The following is a 27,980-nucleotide window of genomic DNA, read 5'->3' as shown; positions in this document are numbered from 1 at the left end:
CTGTTGACGGGCCTACGTCTGCCAAGCAGCCCCACTCTCCCCCCTCCCCACCCTGTCCCCGCTCCTAGCACAGCCCAATGTACTTGAGATTGTTCTGGATGATCACGTCCGTGACGGCGTCGAACACAAACTGGATGTTGCTGGTGTCGGTGGCGCAGGTGAAGTGCGAGTAGATCTCCTTGGTCTCCTTGTTGCGGTTGAGGTCCTCGAACTGCCGCTGGACATAGACGGCGGCCTCCTCGTAGGTGTTCTGGCCTTTGTAGTCGGCGAAGCACACGGTCAGAGGAATGCGCTTGATCTTCTCAGCGAGCAGGTCCTTCTTGTTGAGGAAGAGGATGAGCGAAGTGTTGGTGAACCAGTTGTTGTTGCAGATGGAGTCGAACAGACGCAGGCTTTCCGCCATACGACTCTGCGGTTATGAGAGAGAGAGAGGGGGAGGGGGAGGGGGAGGGAGGGAGGGAGGGAGGGAAAGAGAGAAGAGGCAATGATTAGAAAGTTGTTGTTTCCTCACAGACACAAACAGCCTTGTGGAAACGTCTTAGAAAGAGGCTGTAATTATGTAGTATTCACTTTAGGCAAAGCTGAGACAACTGTCATAAGCGATCTTATTAACCTAATCACACATAGTTTAAGGCATATATTTCATAGGCTGTATGCGACCAGTCATGTTATGGTGTGTGAACATGTTATGGTATGTGAATAGGTTCATTTGCAATCTACTATGTAACATTAATGCAGACTATGTAAGATTCATACATACAGAGTTATGCCGTGCAAGTCACCAACAGTATCCCCACTCGACCAGCCAAAGGTGTGGCTTCTCTGTTGTGTAAACATGGACTGGAGCCTCGGTCAGACAAAGACCTGTACTTGAACTTTCATCCCTACTGAAACACTGCATTGGTCTTATAATTTTTCTCTCACTTCAAGCTCAGCATCAGTAGAGTATGATGACCCACATGATAAGAACAAGCAGAATCACAGGAGCCATGCATTATAAATGTGACATGATATACTGCATGTTGTTTATTCTAGGCCAAATGAGTATGAACTGCTCGTCAGTATAGCAAATGAAAAGTACAGTACTACGCTCTCAGGGAATGTCCGCCTTTTGCCACTATGAACTAGGAACAATGCAAGTGTGGACAGATGGACTTAGAGACAGAATAGCCGTCTGAGTTGGCTGAGTACAGCTCTAAACCCAAACATATGCTCAGTGATGACACATTCACTCGACCAATGAGCCTTGGCCGTGGCAGTGCTAGCAGAAACATGTCTGACGTTGACTTTGCTTAAAACCAAAGAGGGTGGGACATTTGGGGTAATGCAGCCTTTTGGGGTAAAGCATTTTGGGGTAACGCAGACTTTTGGGGTAAAGCATCGCTTTAGTATCGCTGCTAACGACATATCCCTATGATAAGGGAGTGCATTGTGCTATAAAAGGAGACAAGGTACTAGCAAATGGTCTTCCAATTAACTTTTGTAAAGGAACGGCTCGACAACTACCTCGTTTTCTTAATTATATCAGGAAACTACCATTGAGGAGAAACGTGAATTTGAATATACAGGGAGGGAGCACACATGCTCACCAGTAGTTAGTATAGCAGCAACATATAGGATGGTTGCTCGCCAAGCCAGCAACGTTACTCGATGCTCAATGGAAAATGTTCTCTTTCCTATGTACTCTCTCCGTGCTAACGCACTACTTGACTCATGTCAAGTAGTTGTCTCTCTTGTCTCATCTGTTCCTCAATGCTGCGATTAATCTAAGCGAAAGAAATCTACATGATCACAATTTAGTGGTATTTTGTGTTTCTCGCTGTAAACAGACCAAGCCCTATTTGTTTGCTCGGTCTGATATGTCAGCTGTGCATTATCCAAACCCGCAGGATACGTTTTATTTTCTGTCTAAGATGTTTTCCAAATTCCTGAATGAGTGCCAGTTCTGTTTCATAGAACTCCCAGAAATTTGTAGCCATGAGGGCCACAGTCATACCAGCCCAGATCACATGTTCCTAAATGCAATTTGTTTAAAAAAGCTTGTGTGTGTGTGTGTGCGTGTGTGTGAAAATCAAAATCAAAAAGGACTCAATCTTTGTCGTGCTGAAATGCATCCTCCAGATGTTACTGGAGACAGGATTGATAATGGTTACAAAAGAACATAAGGACAGAGGAGAACGAGCAAGAAAACAATTGTTGGTGGTGCGGTGAATCATGGTTTGTGCAGCACATGGGAGTGCTAGGCAGTTGGTGCAGCCAAATGTAAAAAGATTAACAGTCTGACTGACATCAGTACAGATGCGTGCCAAGTGGAGTTATGTCATGCATGAACGGATGCTCTTTCCAAGATGTACTGTACAGTCTCTTAGGGGCCTGCAAAAACCTGTGGTCTGGTGGATATGATATTTCAGTGAAAAATCCTCCCGTGCCAAAATGATTCAACTCATACATACTATAAGAACATTGGTTTGTATGGGATGTGTACACATTTGTGTTCAGGTGTGTGTGTGTGTGTGTGTGTGTGTGTGTGTGTGTGTGTGTGTGTGTGTGTGTGTGTGTGATATGGGTGGAGCTGAGGAGGCTGCAGGCATGTGGTGTGTATCCAGTAGCTTGTGACTGAGGGAGGAGATCAGTCGGAAGACTAGGCTGCTGTTTAAAAGGTTACACAAAACATCATGGTGCTCTGAGCAAATCACAAGATCTGCTCAGTGAGAGAGAGAGAGAGATAGAAAGTCAGAGAGAGAGAAAGACAGACAGAAGAGAGGTGGATGGGTGCATTTATCAGTTTAACACAGGTTAAAGACCTAGGTTGAACAAAAATGTACTTTCTTTCAAATCCTGTAGGTGCACTGGGGTTTTCATCTTGGGACTGTTTTATTAGTGCCACTGCCCTTGACAAGCTACAGTAAATCATGCTGACCTAAGAATTAGAAAAAAAGACAAATACTATTTCCACCCAGGTATGGGGACTATGAAGTACAAAGCCACTTTATTCCAACCATTGGATTTCACTGGGCCATAGTGAGTCCATAGTGTTCATAGTGATCACACTGTTTTTGGATGGCCATGATTTCAAATGATGAGCAAAACCAAGGACCATGGTGACCCACCACCTTTTCTCTAATTCCCCCAGTGTATTGCCTCTTATGCAATCAATCAACCACACACTAATTTTAGTGGCATGCAATATGAATGCAAGTTACTAAACAAATACACCCAGATATTATGAAGGCACTATTAATGCTATTTATGAACCCATCAACTGGGGGTATGGATTTGTTACGAATCCCAAAGCAGCACTTGGTTTAGCTTAGGGCCTCTCAACACAGGATCCAGTGGTGCGAAACGTGGGCTCTTTTCTCAGGCATAAGTAGCCATCCTCTGGGACTAAGCTGAGGCCCCGAAGCAGTGTACACTAAATAAGGTCAGAGCCACTGGGCTCCCCTCCCATTCTTTCTCAGACTGTATACACAAGAGCCCTGCTGCTCCAAGAGGAAGGCGGCAGCCAACCAGCTGTGCATTGGGAGTCTCTCTCCTTCTTACCTGCCCGCTCCATCACTCTCAGAGTGATATCTTCACCAGGGGTGTGTGTGTGTGGGGGGGGGGGGGAAGAGAGAAGCAGAGGGGGAGAAAGGAGGAGTGGATCCCAGGGTAGAAGCACACAGCATGAAGGCCCCCCCCCTCTCTCCACTCTCACCTCCTCTCCCCATGGCCTCCCGACAGCATCACCCCCTCCCCCCCTCTCTCCACTCTCACCTCCTCTCCCCATGGCCTCCCGACAGCATCACCCCCTCCCCCCCTTGTCTCCCTGAGCACTCTAGACACACAAGCCTTAATTAAGCTTAAGTATTAATGAGGAGGTTCAACCCTGTGTTAATGCTTTGTTTCCAGTAAATACACATTTCTGAATTGAGGAGCCACCCCTCCATAATTCAATTCAATTCATTAAGGTTCAATTCAAATGGCTGTACCGTATAATTGCCAGAGCGGCAAAGAAAGGACTGTTTCTACACATACTGTACACTGTTGTATATTAAGATCATGTTTCTTTCTCTCTGTTTTGCAGGGATACCTGACTACTATACTCTCTCTCTCTCTCTCTCTCTCTCTCTCTTCTCTCTCTCTCTCTCTCTCTTCTCTCTTTCTCTCTCTCTCTTCTCTCTCTCTCTCTCTCTCTCTCTTGTCTCTCTCTGTCTCTCTCTCTCTTTTCTCGCTGAACACTGTGCTCACTGTAACCTCATTCAATCAAAAACCCAGGCTGCGAGATTCAATTAAATGTGCACCATACAAACAACATTTAATTCTAGGAAGAATTGAATTTCAGAAGCTGTGATCTGGTTGCATGATTGATTTTTAGTGTATTTGACATGTTAGTGTCATTGACATCCCTGTATGTTTGGTCGAGGGCCCTAAATTGTACTTCACAACAGTGCTGGTTGCTAGACAGCCTTATCATTTACAGCTACAGTCTTGTGTTACAGGTTAGTTTGCACTGCTTGTTCACATGTTTGGAAGAGGATAGCTAACAGAGCACAAGGGTTGCTTTGGAGAAGCTCTTTGTGGATAAAGCAAGGACTGACCCGGGTTTGGTATTTTAATTAAACAAACATGACAGCATGAAGCCTCAACCAGGTTATAACTAATTATATTCTAGAAAATATCCTAACAGATATGTTGCTGATCACTATACCATGTTGGAGCAGGTCTCTCGTAAAAACAAATCTCAATCTGACCATGATTGGTAAATGTTGAATTAAAAAGTCAAAAGAAAACTCTGTGTCCACCACTAATGGCCAGATATAATTTCACCTCCGAACCATGTTGTCAGCAAGCCGAGTTGATCAATGTTTCAGGAGACCCCAAATTGGTCCTATTGAATGGCATCCTAGCTGTTGTAAAGCCTACTTAGATGTTTTGAAACCCTGTGGGGAAAGGCATGGTGTGTTTCAAAGAGTTGTACAGTAGCTGGATCCTGTTTGGAGTCCCTGGTCAGTTTGATTGAACATGCCGTCTCTATAAGGCCTCAGGTTCTAGAGTATATCATGCAGCATGCAATGCAGTTCCTCAGCCATCCCCAAGAATACAATTATACAGTCCTGTATGTTCCCTTTTGCGAACACAGGCACATACAGACACATGAACGCATGCATGAGCACACACACACACACACACACACACACACACACACACACAAACACACACACACACACACACACACACACACACACACACACACACACACACCTCATCTCTATTCTCTCCAATGCTGCTGTCTGTTGCGTAGTCCTCCCCTCTTCCCTTCCACCCTTTCTCCCTCCTCCCCTAGTCACAGCTCACTGTCAACAGCCCAGGATTAGGAGCGTTTGACTGGTCTGTTGCTAGGCAACTGTAACCCTGGCAACCAATTCATTATGAAGACAGGGATGGGACAGGAAAAATGCATCAGGGAATGGGTTGGCGGGCAAAAAAATTGCTAGACTGTATTTTGTTTTACTCCAAGAGACCCAAGAAAAACCTTGTGCTGTAGATCAGAGCCCTACAGTATGAGTCAAACCAGCAATACACTTTATTGTCTCAAGGATAAATAAAAATTCTCATTCTACCCATTGATTTTCTGCTAGCACTGTCACTGTATCTGTGTCCTCTATGTTAGCATGCCATGGTCAAAGGTAATCATGTGACGTCCAAGTGTGCATTCATGACCTCTGGACCGGTCTACTACCAGCATTCCTTCTACAGAATGATGAATTCTCCAACCTTCACACCCTGCCCCCTTCCTTCTCTTCCCTACAGTGATTGTTGGCCCAAATTAACCGATTAGATCCCACACTGACATCCATAGCCCATAATCACTTGTACTGTCTCAATTAATCATATGGCCTGTCATTGGATGAAAGACATCACATGGGCTCATCTAATCCAATGAGATACAGCGTGCTTTATTGCTTAAAAAGGAATACAACAGGGCAGCCACTTACATAAACATATTATACTGCTGTATTATAGCAGATTGTAGAGGTCACTGGTACAAGTGTGCATGTTTAGTGGTCTGGCAAGTTTGCCTTTGCCTTGGGTTAGTTAGTTGCTGTGTGTGATACTACAGTGCCATAGGCCTGTGTGCTCTCTTACTCATTTGAGCTTTCCTCTGTCGAGAAATGTTTCACAACACCCGCTCTCCCTCCATCCATTCTTCTACGCTCTATGCTTTCATCTTCCTGTTTTGAGAGTCTCGAGAGTCTTATTTCAACTGTTAGGGACTCTTTGCATTCTCTCCCCTCCAGTGCTTTTTGAGGACGAGGCTGGTGGAGGACAGAGGGAGAGGACGCGAGGAGTCCTGTTCCTAACCATTGAGAAAAGGCTCTTCTCTCCCCCTCATCCACTCTTATGACACCTCATCTGTCCCCTAACTGCACTCCTCTATCCGTCAGTCTCGCTCCTCCCTCGGTTTTCCATGGTCTCTCCACCTCAACCCATCCAGCACCATCTCTGTTGGTTAATCTGCTGGTCCCGGAGGAACATCTCATAGATCATAGCATCAAACACAGACTTGTACACAGACAAACAGACATAAACATAGACAACACAAATAGCATCAGTACACAGCCTAGATACAGTAATGCTATGTGTTTCTGGTTGTCTCAGACACTCTATCAAGGATAGACTCCTGCACTGACACACACACATAGACAAATTAAATGCCTAAAATACTCCTGGCCCAATCATCCAGTCCCCACTCTGAGCCCCCTATTTTCTGCTGCTTTGCACCAGTGCAGAGAGACTGAGAGATGGGTAGAAAGCGCCATTTGAGAGAGAGACTGGCGTCAGCTCCATCGGAGGAGGTATAGGGGGAGCTGGGGGAGATAGGCTGTGGGCCAGCGGCTGAGCATCTGGGCTAGTCCTAATGCGTTGAGTGCTCGTTGAGTAATCTAATTCAGAGGCTCACCACAGTCCCTGAGTCCCTCCCTGCCTGCCTGGCTGTCTCTCTCTCTGCCTTCCTGCCTGCCTGCCTGCCTCCCTGCTTGCTTGCCTGCTTCTTTCCCTGCATGTCTCCGTGCCTGTGTCTTCAGATGCACTCTCATCTGGCTCCAAGCATTGGGATTTATGAGACACATTGAGACAAAATGCTCCCTGGGGCTTCTGTGCCCATTGTTGTGTGTGTGTGTGTGTGTGTGTGTGTGTGTGTGTGTGTGTGTGTGTGTGTGTGTGTGTGTGTGTGCGTGCGTGTGTGTGTGTGTGTGTGCGTGTACATGTGTGCGCGTGTGCGTGCGTGCAGAGATTTAATCTTACAATTTTAAGATTTTGAAGGAAAACGAGCGTGAGAGTCAGATACCATTAATACCAAAACTGGATTTTTTATTCCCAGCATCATACATTATGTGCTTAAGGGCTGAAATACTGTACACCAAAACGTCCATGGTTTATAGGTTCTGCAGACACAGGCCCAGCTCTCAAAGCCTGAAAATGCATTGGCTTCAATGCAGGGCTTCTTTTCTTGCAACATATGCCATTAGCCTTTAATGCCATTGTGAACCAGTGGCGCTTCTGCTCTTTGTTTCTCTCTCTCTCTCCCTCTCTCTCTCTCTCTCTCTCTCTCTCTCTCTCTTTCTCTCTCTCTCTCTCTCTCTCTCTCTCTCTCTCTCTCTCTCTCTCTCTCTCTCTTGCTGCTGCTGGACCCCAGGTTCAAACAGACATTTCAGAGATAAGGGTCCCAAACAGCCATGCCTGCCAACCACACCCCTAGTTCATAAATAATGTCCGCTGGCAGTGGGACTTACAGAGATGAGGGGAAAGGTGGGGGGAGAGGTGGGGGCTCTGGTTTCCTACCACAATCCCCCCTTTTCCTTCGATACTCATTCACTTCCTCACTCTCTCCTTTATTTTATTTTATTTTCTCTCCTCTCATCCACGAAACAACCCAGTCATTTTTCCTGCACCTGCGAACTCCCACTGCTCAACAGTGGCCTCGCAAGCTGCTAATTCTCACAGGTACACCCTCACACCTTACACTGTGAACTCAATTAGCACCTAACTGCATTTTCCTCAGAAGATGTTATTTTTAACTGGCAAAAACTAATTGATTTTATGTACTAACTCAGCTCACAGTACGTCTTGTCTTATTTATGTAACGCATGCCGTTTGGGCCCAACAGAAAGATACTAGGTATGGCAAAGGTTACCAATTACCAAGCATTGTTGCTGTTGTTCTTTTACACACCAACTTCCTCTAATTTTGCTATCAGCTAAGATCAATACGGAAATGTTAACTGTGACATGTTAACTGAAAATATAGACAGATAGCGGACTGTGGGACGCATTTTCTATAGTTACTCCCTCATGACAAATATGAACTGGAGACCTGATAAAGGATATACAGACAGAGAGGTATACAGTAGTGATGATGCAGTAGCGTAGATAACATCAGGCTCATGTGCTCCAGAGTATGTTATCTGCTCCCAAAGCTTCTCACAACTGTTAACTCTCTATCTATAAATACATCTTCTCCTTTCACACTTCCACTGGGGAAAATACCTACAAAAAATGTCAGCGTCGATTTTTAGAGCTCCTGGGATATAAGGGTTTGTTGTGTGTTGGATTGGTTCATTTACCAGTAGTGTGTTTCATACTGAGGACACATGCGAGTCATCCTGAAAAACGATCCTGCCATTTTTAAGTCATGATATGATAAAATGTTGAGTGATCCAGAAGAGACTAGGAAAAAGAGTGGCCTTGGATTTGTCAAGGTTAATTCAACCAGAAAAGTGTGAAGTGGAGAGCTCTACGGTTCCATACCTACAATATGAAAAGGACACGGGGGGGGGGGTGGAATTGTGACAGTGTGTGAACAAGAACAGGCTGGTTCTGTCTCTGTGTGTGTGTGTGTGTGTGTGTGTGTGTGTGTGTGTGTGTGTGTGTGTGTGTGCATGTGTGTGTGCGTGCGTGCATGTGCAATGATTGTCCCCTGTGGCTTACCGTCAGGTTGTCCTCATACAGCTTGAGGTCGTAGCCGCTTAGCTCCACACAGAAAATGATGGCCGTCACGCCCTCGAAGCAGTGGATCCACTTCTTCCGCTCCGAGCGCTGCCCCCCCACGTCTACCATCTTGAAGGTGAGCTCCTTGAAGGTGAACTTGTTCTCCACGATGCCGGTGGTCATGTCGCGGGAACGTAGGATGTCCTCCACAGTGGGGATAAACTCGGCTGATGAGATGCGGTCCAAGTCGTTCAGGTAGTAGGCGGTGTTGTCCTCCAGGTGATACTCGTTGGAGCGACAGAAGCACTCCTGCACCCCTGAGTCGGCCCATAGGCGCTTCATGACCCCCTGCAGCTCTGCCGTGATCTCCCCTTTGCTCTCGGCCGGGCCGGTCAGGGCGAAGAGCTGCACGGCATCGTAGGCGCGGTCTGCATTGTGGAAGTCGATCTTGAGGGTGGCGAGGGCGCGGATGATGCGGGTGAGGGAGTCAATGGCGTTGTAGAGGATGAGGGGCTTGTACTCCTTGCAGGCTTCCAGGTTGAAGCCTCCACTGTGGATGATCTTCATCTGCTTGACGATGGTGCTCTTGCCAGAGTTGCTGGTGCCCAGTAGGAGGAGCTTGATCTCACGCCGCTGCCGCTGGCTCTCGGATCGCAGGTGGCGGTCGATTCGCCGGGATCGCCGCGCCGCCTCCTTCTCCTCCGAGCTCTGCCGGCATCCCATGGTCGTCAACCACGTGGTGAGCACCGAGGAAAACGTGTTGGATAGTGAGAGGGTCGTAGGGAGGGGTGCTGGGTGTTAAACCAAAGATAATAACACAAGAGAAGAGAGAGACCGAACGAAGGCAGGAATGTCAGGGCAAGGTTGGTCTTATGTTTGGATTTCTCAAGGCTGCAGCTGGGGCTGTGTGGGGAGAGAGACACACCGGTTCTCTACAACCTGCTACTTACACACAGAGGGGAAAAAAGAGAGACCACAGAGCAGGAGTGACTCAGGAATATTTCATTCTCCACGTTCAGAGGCTTTCCATCCACTGTGGCTTTATCCCAGGCTGTTGGGGTGTCGTTGGCACAGAGCTCTACCACGGCATGGTGGGAGGCCCACGCGAACCTGCCTGATACCTCGGGGGCTGGGTGTCATAGCAGGGGTCCCCCCCTGAGGATGCTGCTGGAGGAGGAGTGGGGCTGGACGTGTTAGTGGAGATAGTGTTCAGGGATGATGTGTGGGTACAGCAAAACCCCCTGGCTTCCCTCCCTCATGGCTCTCCTGTCTCCTCAACGTCAGTCCTTGACTCTTGTTGCCTGTCGTTCTCTTCCAGCTATATTCTGCTGCGCTTCCTCCTTGTGCTGGTTTGTCTCAGGCGGCTGAAAGCCTCTGTGTCTGCCAACAGAAGATAGGAGATAGGAGAGACATGAGTAGAGAGTCATAATGAATCGGAGACCTGCAGAAAAAAAATGTGACTGAGACACACCTACACACATAAGCTGTTAACACAAAGCCAAAAAAAAAACACACTCGTAAATACATATATGCAAACATGCAAAGACAGAAAAGCGGCTTTTTACAAGCATAGAATTAGATTGAAAGAGAAGATTATAACCACAAAGCAAACAACATAATCACATAGAGGAACAACACACACTTTCTCTTGCTCCGCTCCACACAAAGCCCTGGCCTCTCTCTCTGACCCTCAACAGTGTTGCCATGCCGCCCCACTTAGTGCTGGCTTCCGCTTTAGCGTTCTGTTTCTGACAGCCTTGCCTCCCATCTCTCCCTCACCTGCAGCCCTGCGCTAATACAAATGTATCCAGGGTGTGAAATGGAAACAGATGCAAGATGAATGCGTTTCCCCCGTAGCCACTCCCCCTCCCCCTCCAATCCCTACTCCACCTCCCCCTGCCCTCTGCTCTCCCGTCCACCTAAGGCTGCTCAGAAAACTGATATCAGGTGTAATGTTTATTTACTATCACAGTGGAAAATAACTGACTCAAACCGGCAGGTGCCTCTTGCTCTTTCATTCCACTGCAAAGCCTGTTTTTTCCCCCTTAACATTGGTTATCCTGCAGGTGCTATGATTGTGGAAAAAAGGAAAAAATAGCCAGGGACAAAAATCTGTGTCAGAATTGATGTTACTGTCATTGAGCCTCTTAACAGGTTTGGATGCTACAGAGAATATATTTTGAAAAACCTTTTTGTAATCTATGTCTCTTTTTAGGATTATTAGTGCGTTATTACATCACAGATGATTTTTACATACTGTAGATGTTGTATTGTACAGGATGCATTCAGAGTGCAGGATATGCCTGTGAGATTCTGTGTGATAAATATATGCACATTGTGACAGGCCGTATGCTATTGGCTGTGTAACAAATGTGAAATCACGCAGTGGCCTAGTTTTGTTGGCGAGACTACACTCCCCAAGTTCTGTCACAGAGAGGGACCGCATTCCCCAAAGCTGTCAGTCATAGTCAGGTCCACTGCTGGAAAGGACTAGGATGAGCAGCACAGCAGAACCAAGCCATAACAAAGCTTCACCACACAAATAGAAAGGAGAGCATTGTTCCTGTGCTGCAGGCACCTGATTGCCCTCTCAAAATGGCAGAGCCAGCCAAACCGGTTATAAAGCTACACATCACTAATTTTGACTGGCCCATAAAATGTATTAAGACTGTAGCGTGAGCTTGTTTCAATTAGCTTTTTTAGAGTTATATTGCAGCCTACAATGAGGTAATGCCTCTTTCACTAATTTCTAAGAAAGTGGTGTGTATTTCTTAATGATTGCACAACAATATTCCCACACACTGGCCATTTTTCGATGATGTAATATTGCCTGTGTTCTTTTCTGACTTGTAGATGTATGATTTTAATGATGAGTTCTGTTATTATTTTTTTTGTAGAACTATCAAGGATTATGTGTCTTATGTGTCAATGATACCATTGTTGAAGCAACTAACGAAGCAATACAAAGCAACTGCTTTAGCTAAGCAATACACCAGCAGGTAACTGTTTTAAACCAGTTCACAGATCACTTTCCACTCCCTTCTTTGCATTTTAGGATGGCTTGTTTCCGTTGACCAGCTAATTCTAGACGTAGACCAGTGACTTGATGGCCTGACAAGGTATGCATTACGCTAGTCTGAGTGAGGACAAACACCAGGGGCAAGATGAGGCACAAGGTTGGCAGGTCGTGGTCTCTGAACATACAGAGGGACTCAGGGGTAATGCACACACTGGAGAACCACACTCTGCTCACCAAACTGCTGACAGCTCTCACACAGATGTCTTGTGTCGAGCATGATAGGGCTTCTGGGATCAATATGACACACGCATGATTTCAGTCCAACGCAATACCCTTCCCATTTGAAATATGAGCCTGAGTGATGAAACCTCGCTATGTGAAACGTTTGGGTCATTAGTTGAATGATGTACTTTATAACTGTAGCATCCGTGGCACACGTCTATCATCATACTACCAGTTCACTGGAGCAAGTGAAGGATGTAGATGAAGTGTGGAGGATGTACTGCAACAGCTGTTGTATGGATAGTGTAAAAGTGTTCCTGTGAAGAGGGTGTGTCCCTTTAAGAGTAAGTAGACTGGAGGGAGAGGGAGAGCTGAGGGAGACATGGAGAGAGGCCAGACTCATGTTTTATCGTAAGCACTGAGGTAATGTGATAGCCAGGGTGAGACCCGCTCTGTCACTCTCTCGCCTCTCTCCCTCACGGCTCCAGCCGCTGCACACGGCACAATAGCTCTGTTTTCTCTCTCTCTCCCTCTCCCTCTCTCTCTCTTTCTCTTTCTCTCTTCTCTCTCTCTTTCTCTATCCCTCTCTCTCTCTCCCCCTCTCCCTCTCTCTCTCTTTCTCTTCTCTCTCTCCCCCTCTCTCTCTTTCTCCCTCTCTCTCTCTCTCTCTCTCTCTCTCACTCTCTCACTCTCCCCCTCTCTCTCCCTCTCTCTCTCTCTCTCTCTTTCTCTCTCCCTCCCTCTCTCTGTTTCTCTCTCTCTCTCTCCCTCCCTCCCTCCCTCTCTCTGTTTCTCTCTCTCCCTCCCTCCCTCCCTCCCTCCCTCTCTCTCTCTCTCTCTCTCTCCCTCTCTCTCCCTCTCTCTCTCCCGCCCTCTCTTTCTCTCTCTCCCTCCCTCTCTCTCCCTCTCTCTTCCTCCTCTCTCTCACTCTCTCCCTCTCCCCCTCTCTCTCCCTCTCTCTTTCTTTCCCTCTCTCTCTCTCTCTCTCTTTCTCTTCTCTCTCTCCCCCCCTCTCTCTTTCTCTCGATCTCTCTCTCTCTATCTCACTCTCTCCCTCTTCCCCTCTCTCTCCCTCTCTCTCTCTCTTTCTCTCTCCCTCCCTCTCTCTGTTTCTCTCTCTCTCTCCCTCCCTCCCTCTCTCTCTCTCTCTCGCTCTCTCCCACCCTCTCTTTCTCTCTCTCCCTCCCTCTCTCTCCCTCTCTCTCTTCCTCTCTCTCTCCCTCTCTCTCACTCTCTCCCTCTCCCTCTCTCTCTCTGTTTCTCTCTCTCTCTCTCTCCTCCAGCTCACCTCATATTATTAATTTACCGCGCCACAAATAATTACAATCGTGATCATTATTAGAAATGAGCACATGTAGTCACAGTCTAAATACTGTTGTATAATGTGCTATTTCTGTCATGGGTGTTGAACGCACAAAATTGCCATTCGAAGTAGGTCAATCATATTAAAATGTGAGATGAATTTCATCCTCCGAGGGTTGGGTAATCTAAGATTCCTGGTTTCTATTGCCATCTTACATGTTACAATCATAAGCAGCCATATGCATACACAATTGTATCGACTGAACATTATTTACTGTACTTCATATGGTTTCATATGAAAATGGTTAGTGTCAATGGTGATATTGTGTAATCATTATATCATCATGTCCTTATTTATAGCATAGAACCTTATTGATAGCATAAAAGCCATCCTTTTTACATGCACTGTAGTTCAATGTACCATAGGCCCTCATGGAGTGACGTTCCACAGTGGCCACACCCTTCTACTGGGGTACGGAAATGTGGTTTCCAATGGGGTTTTCCAATGCATTTTCCAGTGGGGCACAACTGTCTTTGAACTATAATGCGTGATTGATGGTGATGACAGCTAACTATTTTGATAATGACACTCCAAACCCATGAACATGTTGTTAGGCCTCGGTTGTTGCGCTAGGCAATGAAAACCAAGCCAGGTACTATAATTGAAGAATTGAATAACACGCAAGTGATGTTCTTGTGCTAGTGTAATGTTTAATGATAAGCGGGTTGCAAGAGGCAGCAGTCATGTTTCTGCTCAGGTGTGATGTTTTAAGAATGAGGAAGGAGGTACGGTGCTGACTGGTGCTGTGATGGTTCATGTATGAGAGGAGAAGGTGTGACGTGTAAGGGATGTTTTTTTTGTTAATTAGCAATGATTTATATATGAGTGCGTGCGTGCGTGCGTGCGTGCGTGCGTGCGTGCGTGCGTGTGGTATTTCAAGAGGGGTAGTGTGGAAGGGTTTGTAAGGCCTATGTGTATGTATGTCTGTTTTTAGATTTCAACAATATATTATATATGTATGCCTCCTACCTTAGCACATCTACATCAGTGTACTTGCACCTACATTTACTGTACATTCCCCTGTGAATGTCTGCCAAAGCCAACAAGCCTTCCCTTTAGAGATGCTGCTGCTCTTTCACTCCAAATCTTTCACTCACCACAATTGTTTCCTACAGCACAATGCCTACCCTCTAATCTCCCCTATGGGACACGGGTTCTGGAGGAACAGGATAGTTATAAGTCAGTTTGGTGTCCTCACAGTGGCCCCAAAACGCCAGAGGAAGCACAGTCTCTGGTAGAAAGCAAGCCTCTATCAACCCAAGACATGGACCAATGGGTAAATAGAACATTACAGTAAAAGCGTAAGCATTGTGCAAATCATCCTAAGGGGATATCATAGAGTTACAATCTAATCTGTAGAGAGAAGAGAGAGAGAGAGAGAGAGAGAGAGAGAGAGAGAGAGAGAGAGAGCGAGAGAGAGAGCGAGAGAGAGAGAGAGAGAGAGAGAGAGAGAGAGGAGGGTGAGAGGGAAAGAGAAAAGGAAAGACAGCAAGAGAGAGAGAGAGAGAGACAGACAGACAGACAGACAGACAGACAGAGACAGAGACAGAGGGAACCTCAGCTCAATGTAAAGAAGCCAGTGACTATGATTGTTGGGAGAAGGCCTGGGGTGTGTGTGTGTGTGTGTGAGAGAGAGAGAGAGAGAGAGAGAGAGAGAGAGAGAGAGAGAGAGAGAGAGAGAGGTATGCACGTGCAGACACTTGCTGGGACTGGGAAATATTGCAGAAAGTAACTGCTGGTGTGTTGCTTTACATCACACAGGCATTCATCTGACACTAGATTCAATGTATATTGCTCTCTCTCTCTCTCTCTCTCTCTCTGTCACTGTCTTTCATATTCTCACCCAAACTCTCCCAACATGGTAGGCTGCATCTTGCTATCATCCTCTCAAGCTATCATAAGCATGCCTGTGATAGTTTCAGGCAGTCAGCCTAGGTATTCACCATTGAACTGCCCCTTATCCCGTCCTGACAACCTCTGCATGATGGGGTTAGCCATCATCATGTTCATGTCTTCCCTCCATACTCCACCATATGCCATGCCCAAAATAACATGACAGAGATTGATTACTGCTCTATGAGGATGACTGATACTCAGGATATAAAATTAATTTCAAATTCATATTCATTTCAGTGACTGTGTTTCATCTCTGTCTGCTAAATGCCCCATTGGTATGTACCAGCTAGATAAGTATTTTAAATCCAGGCAACAATGTAATTTAATCTATTTTTTTGTCGTCATAAATACACTTTCAAGTGTGTCATGTGGATATAAAAAAAGTAAGAGAGAGATGGCAATCTGCATTTTTTGTATATGAATATTGAATTTAAACAATTGAATTAGAGCACTGATGTATAAATAAATCAATAAATGTTGAAGATCAAAATGCTATTAGATGGGCCAATATTCAACCAAATACATGATACAGTTTTTCCACATGTTACAGCCTTATTCTAAAATGGATTAAAAAAAAAAATTCCACTCATTATAACCTTCTTGGGTATGACACTACAAGCTTGGCACATCTGTATTTGGGGAGTTTCTCCAATTCCTCTCTGCAGATCCTCTCAAGCTCTGTCAGGTTGGATGGGGAGCATCGGAGCACAGCTATTTTCAGGTCTCCAGAGATGTTTGATTGGGTTCAAGTCCGGGCTCTGGCTGGGCCACTCAAGGACATTCAGAGACTCCCGAAGCCACTCCTTCATTGTCTTGGCTGTGTGCTTAGGGTCGTTGTGCTGTTGGAAGGTGAACCTTCGCCCCAGTCTGAGGTCCTGAGCGCTCTGGACTAGGTTTTCATCAGGGATCTGTCTGTACTTTGCTTCGTTCATCCTTCCCCCGATCCTGACTAGTCTCCCAGTCCCTGCCGCTGAAAAACATCCCCACAGCATGATGCTGCCACCACCATGCTTCACCATAGGGATGGTATTGGCCAGGTGATGAGCAGTGCCTGGTTTCCTCCAGACGTGACATTTGGGATTCAGGCCAAAGAGTTCAATCTTGATTTCTTCAGACCAGAGAATCTTGTTTCTCATGGTCTGAGAGTCCTTTAGGTGATAGAGGCTACTATGTCCTTGGGGACCTTCAATACTGCAGAAATTTGTTTGTTCCCTTTCCTAGATCTGTCCCTCAACACAATCCTGTCTCGGAGGTCTAAGGACAATTCCTTCGACCTCATGGCCTGGTTTTTGCTCTGACATGCACATGTCAACTGTGGGACCTTATATAGACAGGTGTGTGCCATTCCAAATCATGTCCAATCAATTGAATTTACCACAGGTGGACTCCAATCAAGTCGTAGAAACACTCAATGCACCTGAGCTCAATTTCTAAGTGTCATAGTAAAGGGTCTGAATACTTATGTAAATGTGATATTTCAATTTTTTATTTTTAATAAATTAACAAACATTTCTAAAAAAAACATTTCTGTTTTGGCTTTGTCATTATGGGGTATTGTGTTTTGATTGATGAGGAAAAAAATGAATTGAATCCATTTTAGAATAAGGCTGTAAAATGTGGAAAAAGTGAAGGGGTCTGAATACTTTCCGAATGCACTGTACATTATGGATACTTTAAAGTGAGAGGCCAATTCAATCATAACCAATCAAAGGTTTTCTGGGAAAGAAAAGACTGAGCTTGGATGTATTAAATGAACTAAATAGAATTAACTGTGTGAAACAAAGAAAATTCAATTCAAACAACTCTCATGAAGTGTAACAATGAGCTTTTTTTTTACACAGAAATTTGGCAACCAATTTTAATTGACTGAGTATTGGACCCAATTCTCATAGACAGAAAGATGAGGTAGATGAGGAAGAAAATGAGACACAAGTATCAGTGTAATAGTGGACTAAATGTGAGTTGTCACTGGCTGGATGGGAGAGAGTTGGGTGACCGTGTCAATTAGGCTTCCCAAGACACAGAGAGGATGGCTTGCCAGCCTTGTGACTTCTGATCAATGAAACCATTGTCAACAAACTAGTAATGCAATAAAATTGTATATCAAAACATTACCCATGAGACCTTTCTGTACTTAGATAATATATTTCTACAAACACAACCCTATTGTTGTCCAAATAAATCAATTTATAGACAATGGGAGGAGGCCATGCAAAACTGCAGGGGAACATATGTGTTGTTTTACTCAGAAAAAGTAGAGCCTGGAATTTCCTGTTCTGGAGAAAATAACTTTTTTTTAGATTGAAGACACGAGTTTTCAATCTTTCTAGCACCAAGCTAGGGATTCCGAACCGCACTGTGACGTCAGAATGTTTGATAGAGTACACATGACTTAAATCAACCATTTAATTGTTCCTGAGAACTCAGAGCAAGCTGCTCTGGGACTGTGAGGCCAAGTGAGAGAGGAAGGGAAGGAGTGCCGGGAGTGGGTAAACGAGGATATGGTCTGGTATTTCTGTTTACAGTACTGATTTGAATGTCTAAAAAGCCACTTACACCTACCCATTTCAACGACAATGTTTGGATCACCCAACCAACTAGCTAGTCAAATTGCAATGTCATTAAGAAACTTCCCTATTAGCAGTCCACAGACAGTTACTGTAGAGAAGGATTTGCTTAATCCAAGACAGATTACAGTTAGCCTCTGTGTTGTAAAGTATCTAATTACTTACATAAATGCATTTGAAACTGGGAAAATCCTGTTTAATCATGCTTTTGAGTCTGGCGGTGAAAACACCTTGTCAGCGCCATATAAGGTGCTCATATCTGAACAGTGACGAACGTTGGGAACTGAGAGTAACCAAAACTGAAAAATGACTTGTTCTGTAGATAAGAACAATCACATGCGAAAGTGAGAATAGGACTCAAACTATGACCAAAACCGATACCGTTAAGGAAGGCAGTGACTGAATTTGGAACTTTTTTAAATGACAAGCTGGGGCTGTGACTGTTACACTTTATAAATAGAGTGAACCTCAGTCGTCCTCAATGCAGCCTGCAATTCAATCCACATTAATGGACTGTACAATAGATGGCTGTTAGTTGATTAATCATGTATCCTGCTGTAGAGCGTCCTAGGATTATCTATATCCAATTGAGTGAGATTAAACAATGGAGGTGTTTCATCAGTAGCGGAGGCTTTATTGCAATGCAGTGTTAACTATGATAAAGCACACGCCACAAACTAGGACAAAAAGAGGCAAGTCAATGTTCATGTAATATCCCTCCAGCACACCACAAACAGGTCAATGCGACCCGACGACAGACCTCCATTACATATACAAAGTACCAGTCCTCCCCTCTGAAAATGATCATGTGAGACAATAGTTTATATCAGAATGCACCTATTGATTCACATGTTGAAGGAATGTACAATGTAGATAGGCGCTCTGTATTCTCAAAGTCAAAAATACAAATGAAATAGGAATGTTTCAACCTAGAAAATGGCCTGTTTCGCCCCATCGTGAGTCACTGCCGGTGAGTTCGTACCAACCTACGTCAGAACCATATGATATGTAGGTCGCAGACTGAGTGATCTTCAGCACTCAGCACTTTGTGTTGCATTATGCAAGGTTTTGCGCTTGGCCCCCGAATCGGGTTGCTTATGCTGGTCGGAGCCCTGACTGGCCTTAGTTTTCCACACAATGACACAGACCTCATTTCAGTTCATAATTCCACCTCCCCCAATGTCATTTGTCCTTGATTAATGGTGCAAGAATCGAGCAAACTGTTAGAAGCCATGGAGGCACGTTGTTAGACATTATAGCACTGTCAGATGCTCAGTAGACCAGGAGAGTGCTGCTCAGTGCAGTGCAGTTAATCTATACATTCAGCACAAATTCAAAATGGGGCCTAAAAATGAGTCATTACCTTATGTCTGGGATCTCTCTCCCACACAGCAGAGGGGGGGGGGCATGTTAGCAGATAACACCTTCACCTCTCAAAGATGTCAGCTGACACAGTCCCCCTAGGATTACCCAGGATTCATGTCACATGAGGAAAGGCGCTGGCGTCTCATTTGATTCCATAGGGATAAGTGAATCAGGGCTCAAACAGCTCTCGGCCCTGGTGTTCAATCATCAAGTTAAAGTCATTTATTATCATCATTCGATTCCTGGGCTCCTGGGGTGTATCAGAGGTCGCTCCAGAAGTTTCCTCATCTTGTCTCTGACTCGTGCCAAAACTTTTAATTGGCCTTAGGAAATCCCCAGCATCCTTTGTGTGATTGGGTCATAGAGAGGGCGTTTACTCCCCTATTGGGGCTGGGGGATGAATGCAGCCTCACAGTCACACTGACAAAGGACAATGTTATTTGCTCTTGCAAATCCCCCCTCAGATGTAATTGTGGTTACATTTATGGTGGCCATTTGCATCGCGTAGTATGATATAATTTGTGACAGATTATGCCTCTTTTGGCTCTGTCATCTGTTATAAAGCATGACTCATTGAAATCTTGTGTAAGATTTCTATAAGGTTCTATAATCTAAGTGCGACGCTCCAAAACTGGCAAAGACCAGGATGAGTTGTGATAAACTGTCATTGCACATACCGTCAAGCTCTAAGTGACCGAATCCACACGTGTCCTGTATATATTTCACTGCTGATGTCCTCGCTTCACCCACTCCCACCCACAAATATTGACACTCTCACAGACACAACGCAAACAACATTTCCTTGTCCAGTATAAAGGCTCTGTTTATTTTTAGACACCTGCTGAACACTGAGGTTTGTGTATGCTGTATGCTGAGGGTGTGTATGCTGTATGTAGTAGAGGCCGGTGGAGGTAGAAATCGGACACCGGGCTCATTGTAATGCTTGGAAAATAAACACAAGTGTTTAATACCATTCCTCATTCCATTCCATCCATTAAAATGAGCCCGTTCTCCGATTTCCACCTCCACCAGCCTCCATTGGCTGTATGCTAAGGTCTGCGTACGCTGTATGCCAAGGCCCCTTCAAATGCGTCATCGTCAGGTGCCCTAATGATAATAATTGAGTTTCATGATTCAATAACTGTTTTTGATTTTCTCTCACCGCAATAATTGGAGAACATTTGTGCATTAGGCATTTACAGTTCAGACTGAAATATTGGCTCTCTCAATTGTGTTTGCTCAACATACACTAACTCCTCCATTTTCTGCCCCTTGGTGTTTGGGGCACAGTGTAGTAGATCCTTTTTTGTGATAAGGGTCTGTGCTTTCCATTGCTTCCCTCAGCGCTTGCGCTGAGTGCCCCTTGCTCCCCGTCCCGCCGATGGAGCGGGTCACACTGAGTCACAAGGCCAGGCTGCACTGACAATGGCACGTTTGTACACAGGCAGAGCCATGAGCAGGCAGGCAAAGGGGTGGCATAAGGTGGAAAGAGTCCTGCGTGTGTGTGTGTGTGTGTGTGTGTGTGTGTGTGTGTGTGTGTGTGTGGGTGTGGGTGTGTGTGGGTGTGTGTGTGTGTGTGTGTGTGTGCATGTGTGTGCATCTGTGTGTGTGTGTGTGTGCATGTGTGTGTGCATGTGTGTGTGCGTGCGTGTGTGTGTGCGTGGGTGTGTGTGTGCATGTGTGTGCATCTGTGTGCGTGTGTGTGCGTGTGTGTGCGTGTGTGCGTGTGTGTGCGTGTGTGTGCGTGTGTGTGTGTGTGTGTGCGTGTGTGTGTGTGTGTGCGTGTGTGCGTGGGTGTGTGCGTGGGTGTGTGTGTGTGGGTGTGTGTGTGTGTGTGTGTGTGTGTGTGTGTGTGTGTGTGTGTGTGTGTGTGTGTGTGTGTGTTTGTGTGTGTGTGTGTATGTATGCCTGCACCTGCATGTGCAAACTTGTGTGTCTGTCTCAGTGTGTACAAGGACAATTATGTGTGAACTGAGATAGCTATTTGAGTACCAAAGTAAACACTACTTTGTCAGGTGTGATGATATATCTCATAGAGTCTGCAACTTGCTCACTACCACTCCAGAGGATAGTCTTACATAAAATTATGGATTCCAGGAAAGAGCTGAGTCTGGCTTCTCATCTATCCTCGTACACTGGTAGAAACATGCACTACAGTATACTGTATTAATTATAGTCATGACAGATAAGATATTAACAGTTTTTTGCTACAGCCGGAAAGTGTGGGGAACGGCCATTTTGTGGTAAGTATAAAAACAACAGACGTTACATCCTGCAGTTGATGGTTTCATCATTGGGACAGAATGAGAGAAAAACAGCTGAAATGCAGCTGAAATCCAGTACAATAGCCAACCACAGCATGTACAGTAATATAGGTGTCGACCACTGGCCATGCTAGAGCAGTAGACGGGGCAGCAATTAGATTAGATTAGATTCAACTTTATTGTCATTGTGCAGAGTACAAGTGCAGAGACAACGAAATGCAGTTAGCGTCTAACCAAAAAAAGCAGAAAAGTGCAGTGTGAACAATATATACAGGTAGTGCAGTATAAGCAGTATATGAGCAGTATAAGTAGTGCAGTATAAGTATAAGTAGTGCAGTATAAGCAGTATATGTATTAACAGTAACATTATAAGCAGAATAAATATAGAATGCAGTATGAACAGTATAAGCAGCATATGAGCTGTATAAGCAGTGCAGTATAAGCAGTATCAATGTATTAACAGTCACATTAAAGCAGAGTAAATAAGCAGAATAAATATGGAATGCAGTATGAACAGTATAAACAGATATGTACAGTATGTAGATATGTGCAGTGTATTAACAGTAGCATTATAAGATGAGTAAAAATAAATAAATAAGGGTATGTGCATTATGAACAGTATAGACAGATATGTACAGAAGAGCAGTAGTATATAGGGCTGTAGTACAATGGGCTGTAGAGGTCAATGAGGAACAGCAGAGAGGTATCAGTTCTCTTTACGCCACATTAAGATGTGCCCAGACCAGCGAAATCTTGATCCACATGTTCCACTCACAATAAGCGTATCGTTATACTCTGAACTTGACCCAGAGTCAAATGTATTCAGAACTACTTCCATACAGTAGATCTTGGGCTGATAGCCATTGCTATCATTCATGGGAGAAGGAACAGCGACACACACACACACACACACACACACACACACACACACAGTTACATATTTCTGTTGACACATGACTTCCACGCCAACCTCCATATTCCTTTACTGGAACGGCGATGTTTTTGCAGGACACCACAGGTATTAGCTGTTCAGGTCCCTGCCCGACAGCCAGCAGCAATAGTCACCACACACAAACACACACACACACACACACACACACATATACACACATCCACACACACCCCTCAAACCCCTCTTCAGTACCCCGATGGTACTCCAGAGCACCCCCTTCCTCCCCTCCCCTCCCCCACCTCCTTGCTGTCATATGACTGTTGTTATGTGTGAGGAATGGAACACAAAGATGCTCTGTTAGTCCCCTCTCTCCCCTCTGCTCTGCCCTCTCAGTAATGAGCGCTGCCTGGCTGGGAGGAGGGCCCTCTCTCTTGCCTGTCCTCTACAGCCACACAGACTGGGCCTAGTTCTGAGAGCCAAGAGCCAGCACAGATTAGAGAGGGAAGGAGGGAGGGAGGGAGAGAGGGAGAGAGAGACAGATGAATTGAACTGATGTAGATTTATATAAGTCTAAAAGACAACTTAATCCTTACTTACAGAACTATGAAAAGACAAAGCCCCACCCTAATTCTGTTCAGTCCAACTGACAGAAATCCTCCCCTGTAAGTTGTATTGTGGTGTTTATCCATCCTCCACTCCATTGCCTGGGTAGTATAAGAACCACACGGTGGCTCACTCTCATCTGTGTGAAGACAACACTTTGGCCTTGTGCTCCACAAGTATTAATGACCCAAAACAAAGACAGCTGAAATAACGCCTTTCTTGCAGTTAAAAGAGCAGTGATCGACTCAGGGGCAACAGTGTTGAGTTCAGAAATAGAACCAGTTGTGCATGATAAGATATTATGCTACATCCAGAGTGTGCTTATTAGATTTCTAAAGGAAATTAGCTGAATGGATTTAAAGAGGCATAATAGTGTTTTACTACTGTAATTCCCAAAGCCAGCAGCCCTAGACTGACACAGTATGTAACATTAGATCCGTCCACATTTTTTACATTTACATTTATGGCATTTAGCAGACGCCTTTATCCAATGCGACTAACAACACATACATTTGTCTAAGTAAGTGAATCATCTATCCATCAGTCATCATAAGAAAAAGTAATCTTTGCTAGGACGAGGGACTATTGGCAGTCAAAATGCTAGAAGAAGGAAGAATATTACTTTTTTTTCTCGCATAAATCGTACTACCTAAGTGCAAGAGAAGGAGGCATATTGTATCACTTTCCCTTGGACTCTAATATAATTGATTTAGTAGTAAAATCCGCCAGGTCTACTTGCAAGGGCAAAGATGTTGGAAAATATACAGTGCAACCCAGGGGAGGCTGGTGGAGGCAGAAATCGGAAGACGAGCTTGTTGTAATGCATGGAACGTGTTTGATACCATTCCTCATTCCATCCATGCATCACAATGAGCTTGTTCTCCGATTTCTACCTCCACCAGCCTCCCCTGGCACTGCAACCCCAATCCCCTTCTCAATCTTAAGATATTGGGGCCACAGCAGCTACTGTCACATTAAAGCTAGGTCTCTCTCTACTATCTCAAGCCATTATGTCTCACAAAGGAGTCGATGAGCTGAAGCTACAGAGGGGGTGAGCAGAGGTCAAACTCAACTTAGGTTCTGTTCAACTGTTGCTTTTTATAGTCTTTATGTTCTGAGGGGGTACTTTTCTGGCAGGGTATTGCAAAGTATTGCACAATGGCAGAGATGCTGTTAAAAAGAACGCTGTGCTAGTATTTTAAGACCAATTGATATTTTTGACATGCATATTCATTGCATAGGACACTATCAGGGCAAGCTTAGGTGAGTGTGTAAGTTTGAGGATGTCCCCACAAATAAACAACGAATTTGTGTGTGTCAAAAAAATTAAAACCTTGGAGAGAGCACACAATGGAGGCGTATGATTTGGTTTGATATGACAAGCTGATCCCTGTCATCCATCATTACTGCCAAGGTCATCAGTGACCCCAGACTGTTGTGGGTTAAGCCACATTGCCCTAACCTCTCACAGTCCAACTGCAGGCTCCTAAAGCACTCTAATTGCATTACTTATCAAGCCGTATCATATTGGAGTGCCCTTTAGGCTGTTAACTTGAAAGTGAAATCTCAGAGGTGTGAAAATGATAATATTTCCTAAGATCTCTGACCAGAGGTTCTGTGGTTATTTTCAGAGACTTGTCAGATATGTGAGTGTTTGATGTTTTCCTTTGAAGTGCGACAGTGTATTGTTGGAGTGATGCAGCATGTTGTCAAAGCTTCCCTGTTCTGTGTTTGGTGGACGTTGCCCGTGGCACACTGGAGTTGTGGTTGACATGGCAACGATCTGACACGGAGCCGGCACACCTATCAGACATCACTACGGTTCAAGTGTACCAGTGTTTTAGTGTTATCAGTTTAAAACGTTGCTGTGCCCCCATATCACTGACATTTTACAGCATGTGAAAAGTCTCACTTATTTGCGCTAGAAGCAAGAGTGGAATCAGATATAAATAATGACCTTTCTGTTCTTCATGTCTAAATGTTGTGGTATAGTAACACCACTGGGAATGTTATACTGTTGTCAGCCAATGTCTTAAAGGATAAGAAAAGAGAGAAAATACAGTTTAATGTTATCATGTGCTGGTTTGTAGGTACAGTTTTTAAAAGTCATAAAAATCTGGTCAAATATTTTATGAAAACAGATCAAGATGTATCCACCCTGCTCAGTAAGCCACAACATGAATACAGTATAGCCAGAGTGAAGTTAGCATTGCATGCTAGTGTTGATATTGACCAGAGTCAGAGCATTTAAATTCTCTCTACGTTTTGGCTTATATCTTAAAACCCCCATCATGCAGTGTGGTTGGGTTTTGTATGCGGTGGGGAGGGGTTGGTGTTAGTCTCACATCCCCTGATCCATTTCACTATCTCTGTTCCTCCAGAGGTTCCCAAAGCATGATGGGTTTTTTTTTTCATTTTCGCCTTTTAGATTACTAAAGGCCTCTACGTTGGCTGTATTTTATTCTCTCCGTTGAGCAAATAATTGCTGTCTTGTCAATGTTTCTAATTTCCTCCTGTTTTCATCCTGTTTCCCGATCTCTCTGTTTCTCTCTCACACTCTCCGCTGCATGAACCTCCGCCCCTCTGCCCCATCTGCCTCCCCACTGTTAAACCCCCCGGCCCCTCGACCCCTCCCTGCGCAGGTTCTCACTCTCCACACACACACACACACACACACACACACACACACACACACACACACATACACGCTCACACACACACAAACACACACACGCACACGCACACACACACACACACACACACACACACTCTAACCCCCCTCAGTAAACCACTGTAATGCCCCATTAAATATATGATGGATTGTAGAGACACAAAATGTCACAGATGACCCTCAGTGCTGTAGCCACTGTACAGTAGTGAACACATACATTCTCACTTTCTCAGAATTACCCGCACGCACACACACACACACACACACACACACACACACACACACACACACATAACACAGACACTCGCACACGCACACAACACACACACAAATACACATCCCCTAGGTCAACACTGCTATCGATCAATGTGCTGATGTTATTGTTGATGTGGAATGGGGAGGGAGAGCACTGCAGGGGCAAATGCTAGAAATGATTAAATGCCAGTGTACTGTAAGGCCACCATTGGTCCGTCCTGCCCTGCGCCTGCAGAGCCGAGCTCCGCGGGGTGCGTGCACCTCCCACCGCACATTCACATCCACTGTCTTGTTCAGCCAGTCATGAGCACCGAACACACACCCGATCCTACATGACAGTGCTTTTACACAGCCTCTTCCACCTCTCTCCCTCTGTTGGTCAACGGGATGGACAGTGCGCACACACGTACACACACGTACACACACGTACACACACACACATACACACACACACACACACACACACACACACACACTTTCGATGCATCCTCCCCATGTATCAATATCAATACAAACCCAGTATTACAGATTACAGGCATAAGCATAATAATGTATCAAGGAAGAGTTGAGTCAATCCTGCGCACAGACATACAGACACCAGCTCCCCCGGTCCTAGTCTACACAGAGATAGATGGAGGAGGAGGAACTGAAGGAGCAGTCTGCCTTGGTGCCATCTCTGAACATCACTTCCTCGAGCTGAGGGAGAAAAATATCCTGGTCCTCCAAATAATGGATACAACCTCACACAAACTCCTCACCCCACCCCCGGACAAACAAAGGGTGCCCGAAGGAGGCCAACCTAGCGATGATGATAAAAAAAAAGGAAAAAAAAAAGGGTGTGTAGTGAGAGAAAATAAGACAGACAGGCTTACCGTTCACCGACCAGCCTCCATTCACCAGGGATACTGCAGACAAACGCTGTGAGAGAAAAGCAGTGTGCAATCCACCCTTAGTCCTGCTTCTCCAACATCCTCATATGTTTCTCACTTTCATACACTCTCTCGTACTCTCTCTCTCTCTCTCTCTCACTCTCTCTCTCTCTCTCTCTCTCTCTCTCTCCTTTCTCTCTCTCTCTCTCTCTCTCTCTCTTTCTTTCAATCCCCTTCTTTCTCTCTCTCTCTTATTATTGTCTGTGTTCTATTTCCTCTCTTGTTTGCTCCAAGGCAGTTGAGACACTGCAGCGATGGGGGAGGAGGGCGTGTGTGTGTGTGTGTGTATGCGTGCGTGTGTTTGAGTGTGTCAGAGAGCGCGAGAGAGAGAGAGAGAGAGAGAGAGAGTGCAGGAGAGAAATTGAGGGAGGAGTCAGCAGGGATAGAGAGAGGGGGGGGAAACGGATAGGATTAAATCATGAGAGAAACAGAGAAAGAGGAAAAAGGGCACAGAGCTAAACTGAAGATAGGATAGCGACAACAAGAAGAACGCTATCTGTTTAATCCGTGCCGTGCAAAGTATAACATTTAAGACATGGAGATAAGTAGAGTCAGAGGCCCCTCATGTGCAGCAAGGGAAAAGGACAGGTTTTTTGTGTCTCTCAAGGTATCACAACCTTGCTTGCTGACAAGTCAACAGCAGGGTTGGTTGTGATTTCATTGATGGCTGAAGTAGCATGCAAGATAGAGCGAGAAGGACAGAGTGGGGAGGGGAGAAGAGAGCAGAGGAAGGGAGGGGAGGGGCGGGATGACGACAAGGGACTGGGAGGGGGATTGGATAATGGTGTAATGTGCTGTTTCCGTGCCAACTGTTTCTGTGACAGAGGGACCACTTCCTGTGCTGCTATTGGCTCAAGAATAGATGGATATGCTGACAAATGATATATCCTACTATGGGGTGTGAACGGGTGGTGCTTCCTGTGTTCTCCTCACCTTCTATCTATCTTAAGGATGAATGATGGGTG

General features: G+C 45.2%; 1 protein-coding gene across 2 annotated transcripts; it reads right to left on the bottom strand.

Moving 5' to 3' along the window:
• Positions 1-59: 59 nt before the first annotated feature.
• gnaz (guanine nucleotide binding protein (G protein), alpha z polypeptide) lies at positions 60-27,237 on the bottom strand. 2 transcript variants are annotated; one of them, XM_083670585.1, is made up of 3 exons: positions 26,959-27,237; positions 8,970-10,349; positions 60-409 (listed from the first exon to the last, which is right to left on the bottom strand). In XM_083670585.1, exons 2-3 carry the CDS (start codon positions 9,690-9,692, stop codon positions 65-67), a joined length of 1,068 nt encoding a protein of 355 aa, XP_083526711.1. In that variant the 5' UTR covers positions 9,693-10,349; positions 26,959-27,237; the 3' UTR covers positions 60-64. The 2 variants fall into 2 exon arrangements, with proteins under 2 accessions (XP_083526711.1, XP_083526712.1); XM_083670586.1 differs by lacking the exon at positions 26,959-27,237 and adding an exon at positions 10,612-10,752.
• Positions 27,238-27,980: the final 743 nt, after the last annotated feature.

This window comes from Argentina silus (assembly GCF_951799395.1).
Source record: "Argentina silus genome assembly, chromosome: 5".
NCBI lineage: Eukaryota > Metazoa > Chordata > Actinopteri > Argentiniformes > Argentinidae > Argentina > Argentina silus.
This window is presented reverse-complemented; position numbering and strand designations above follow the sequence as displayed.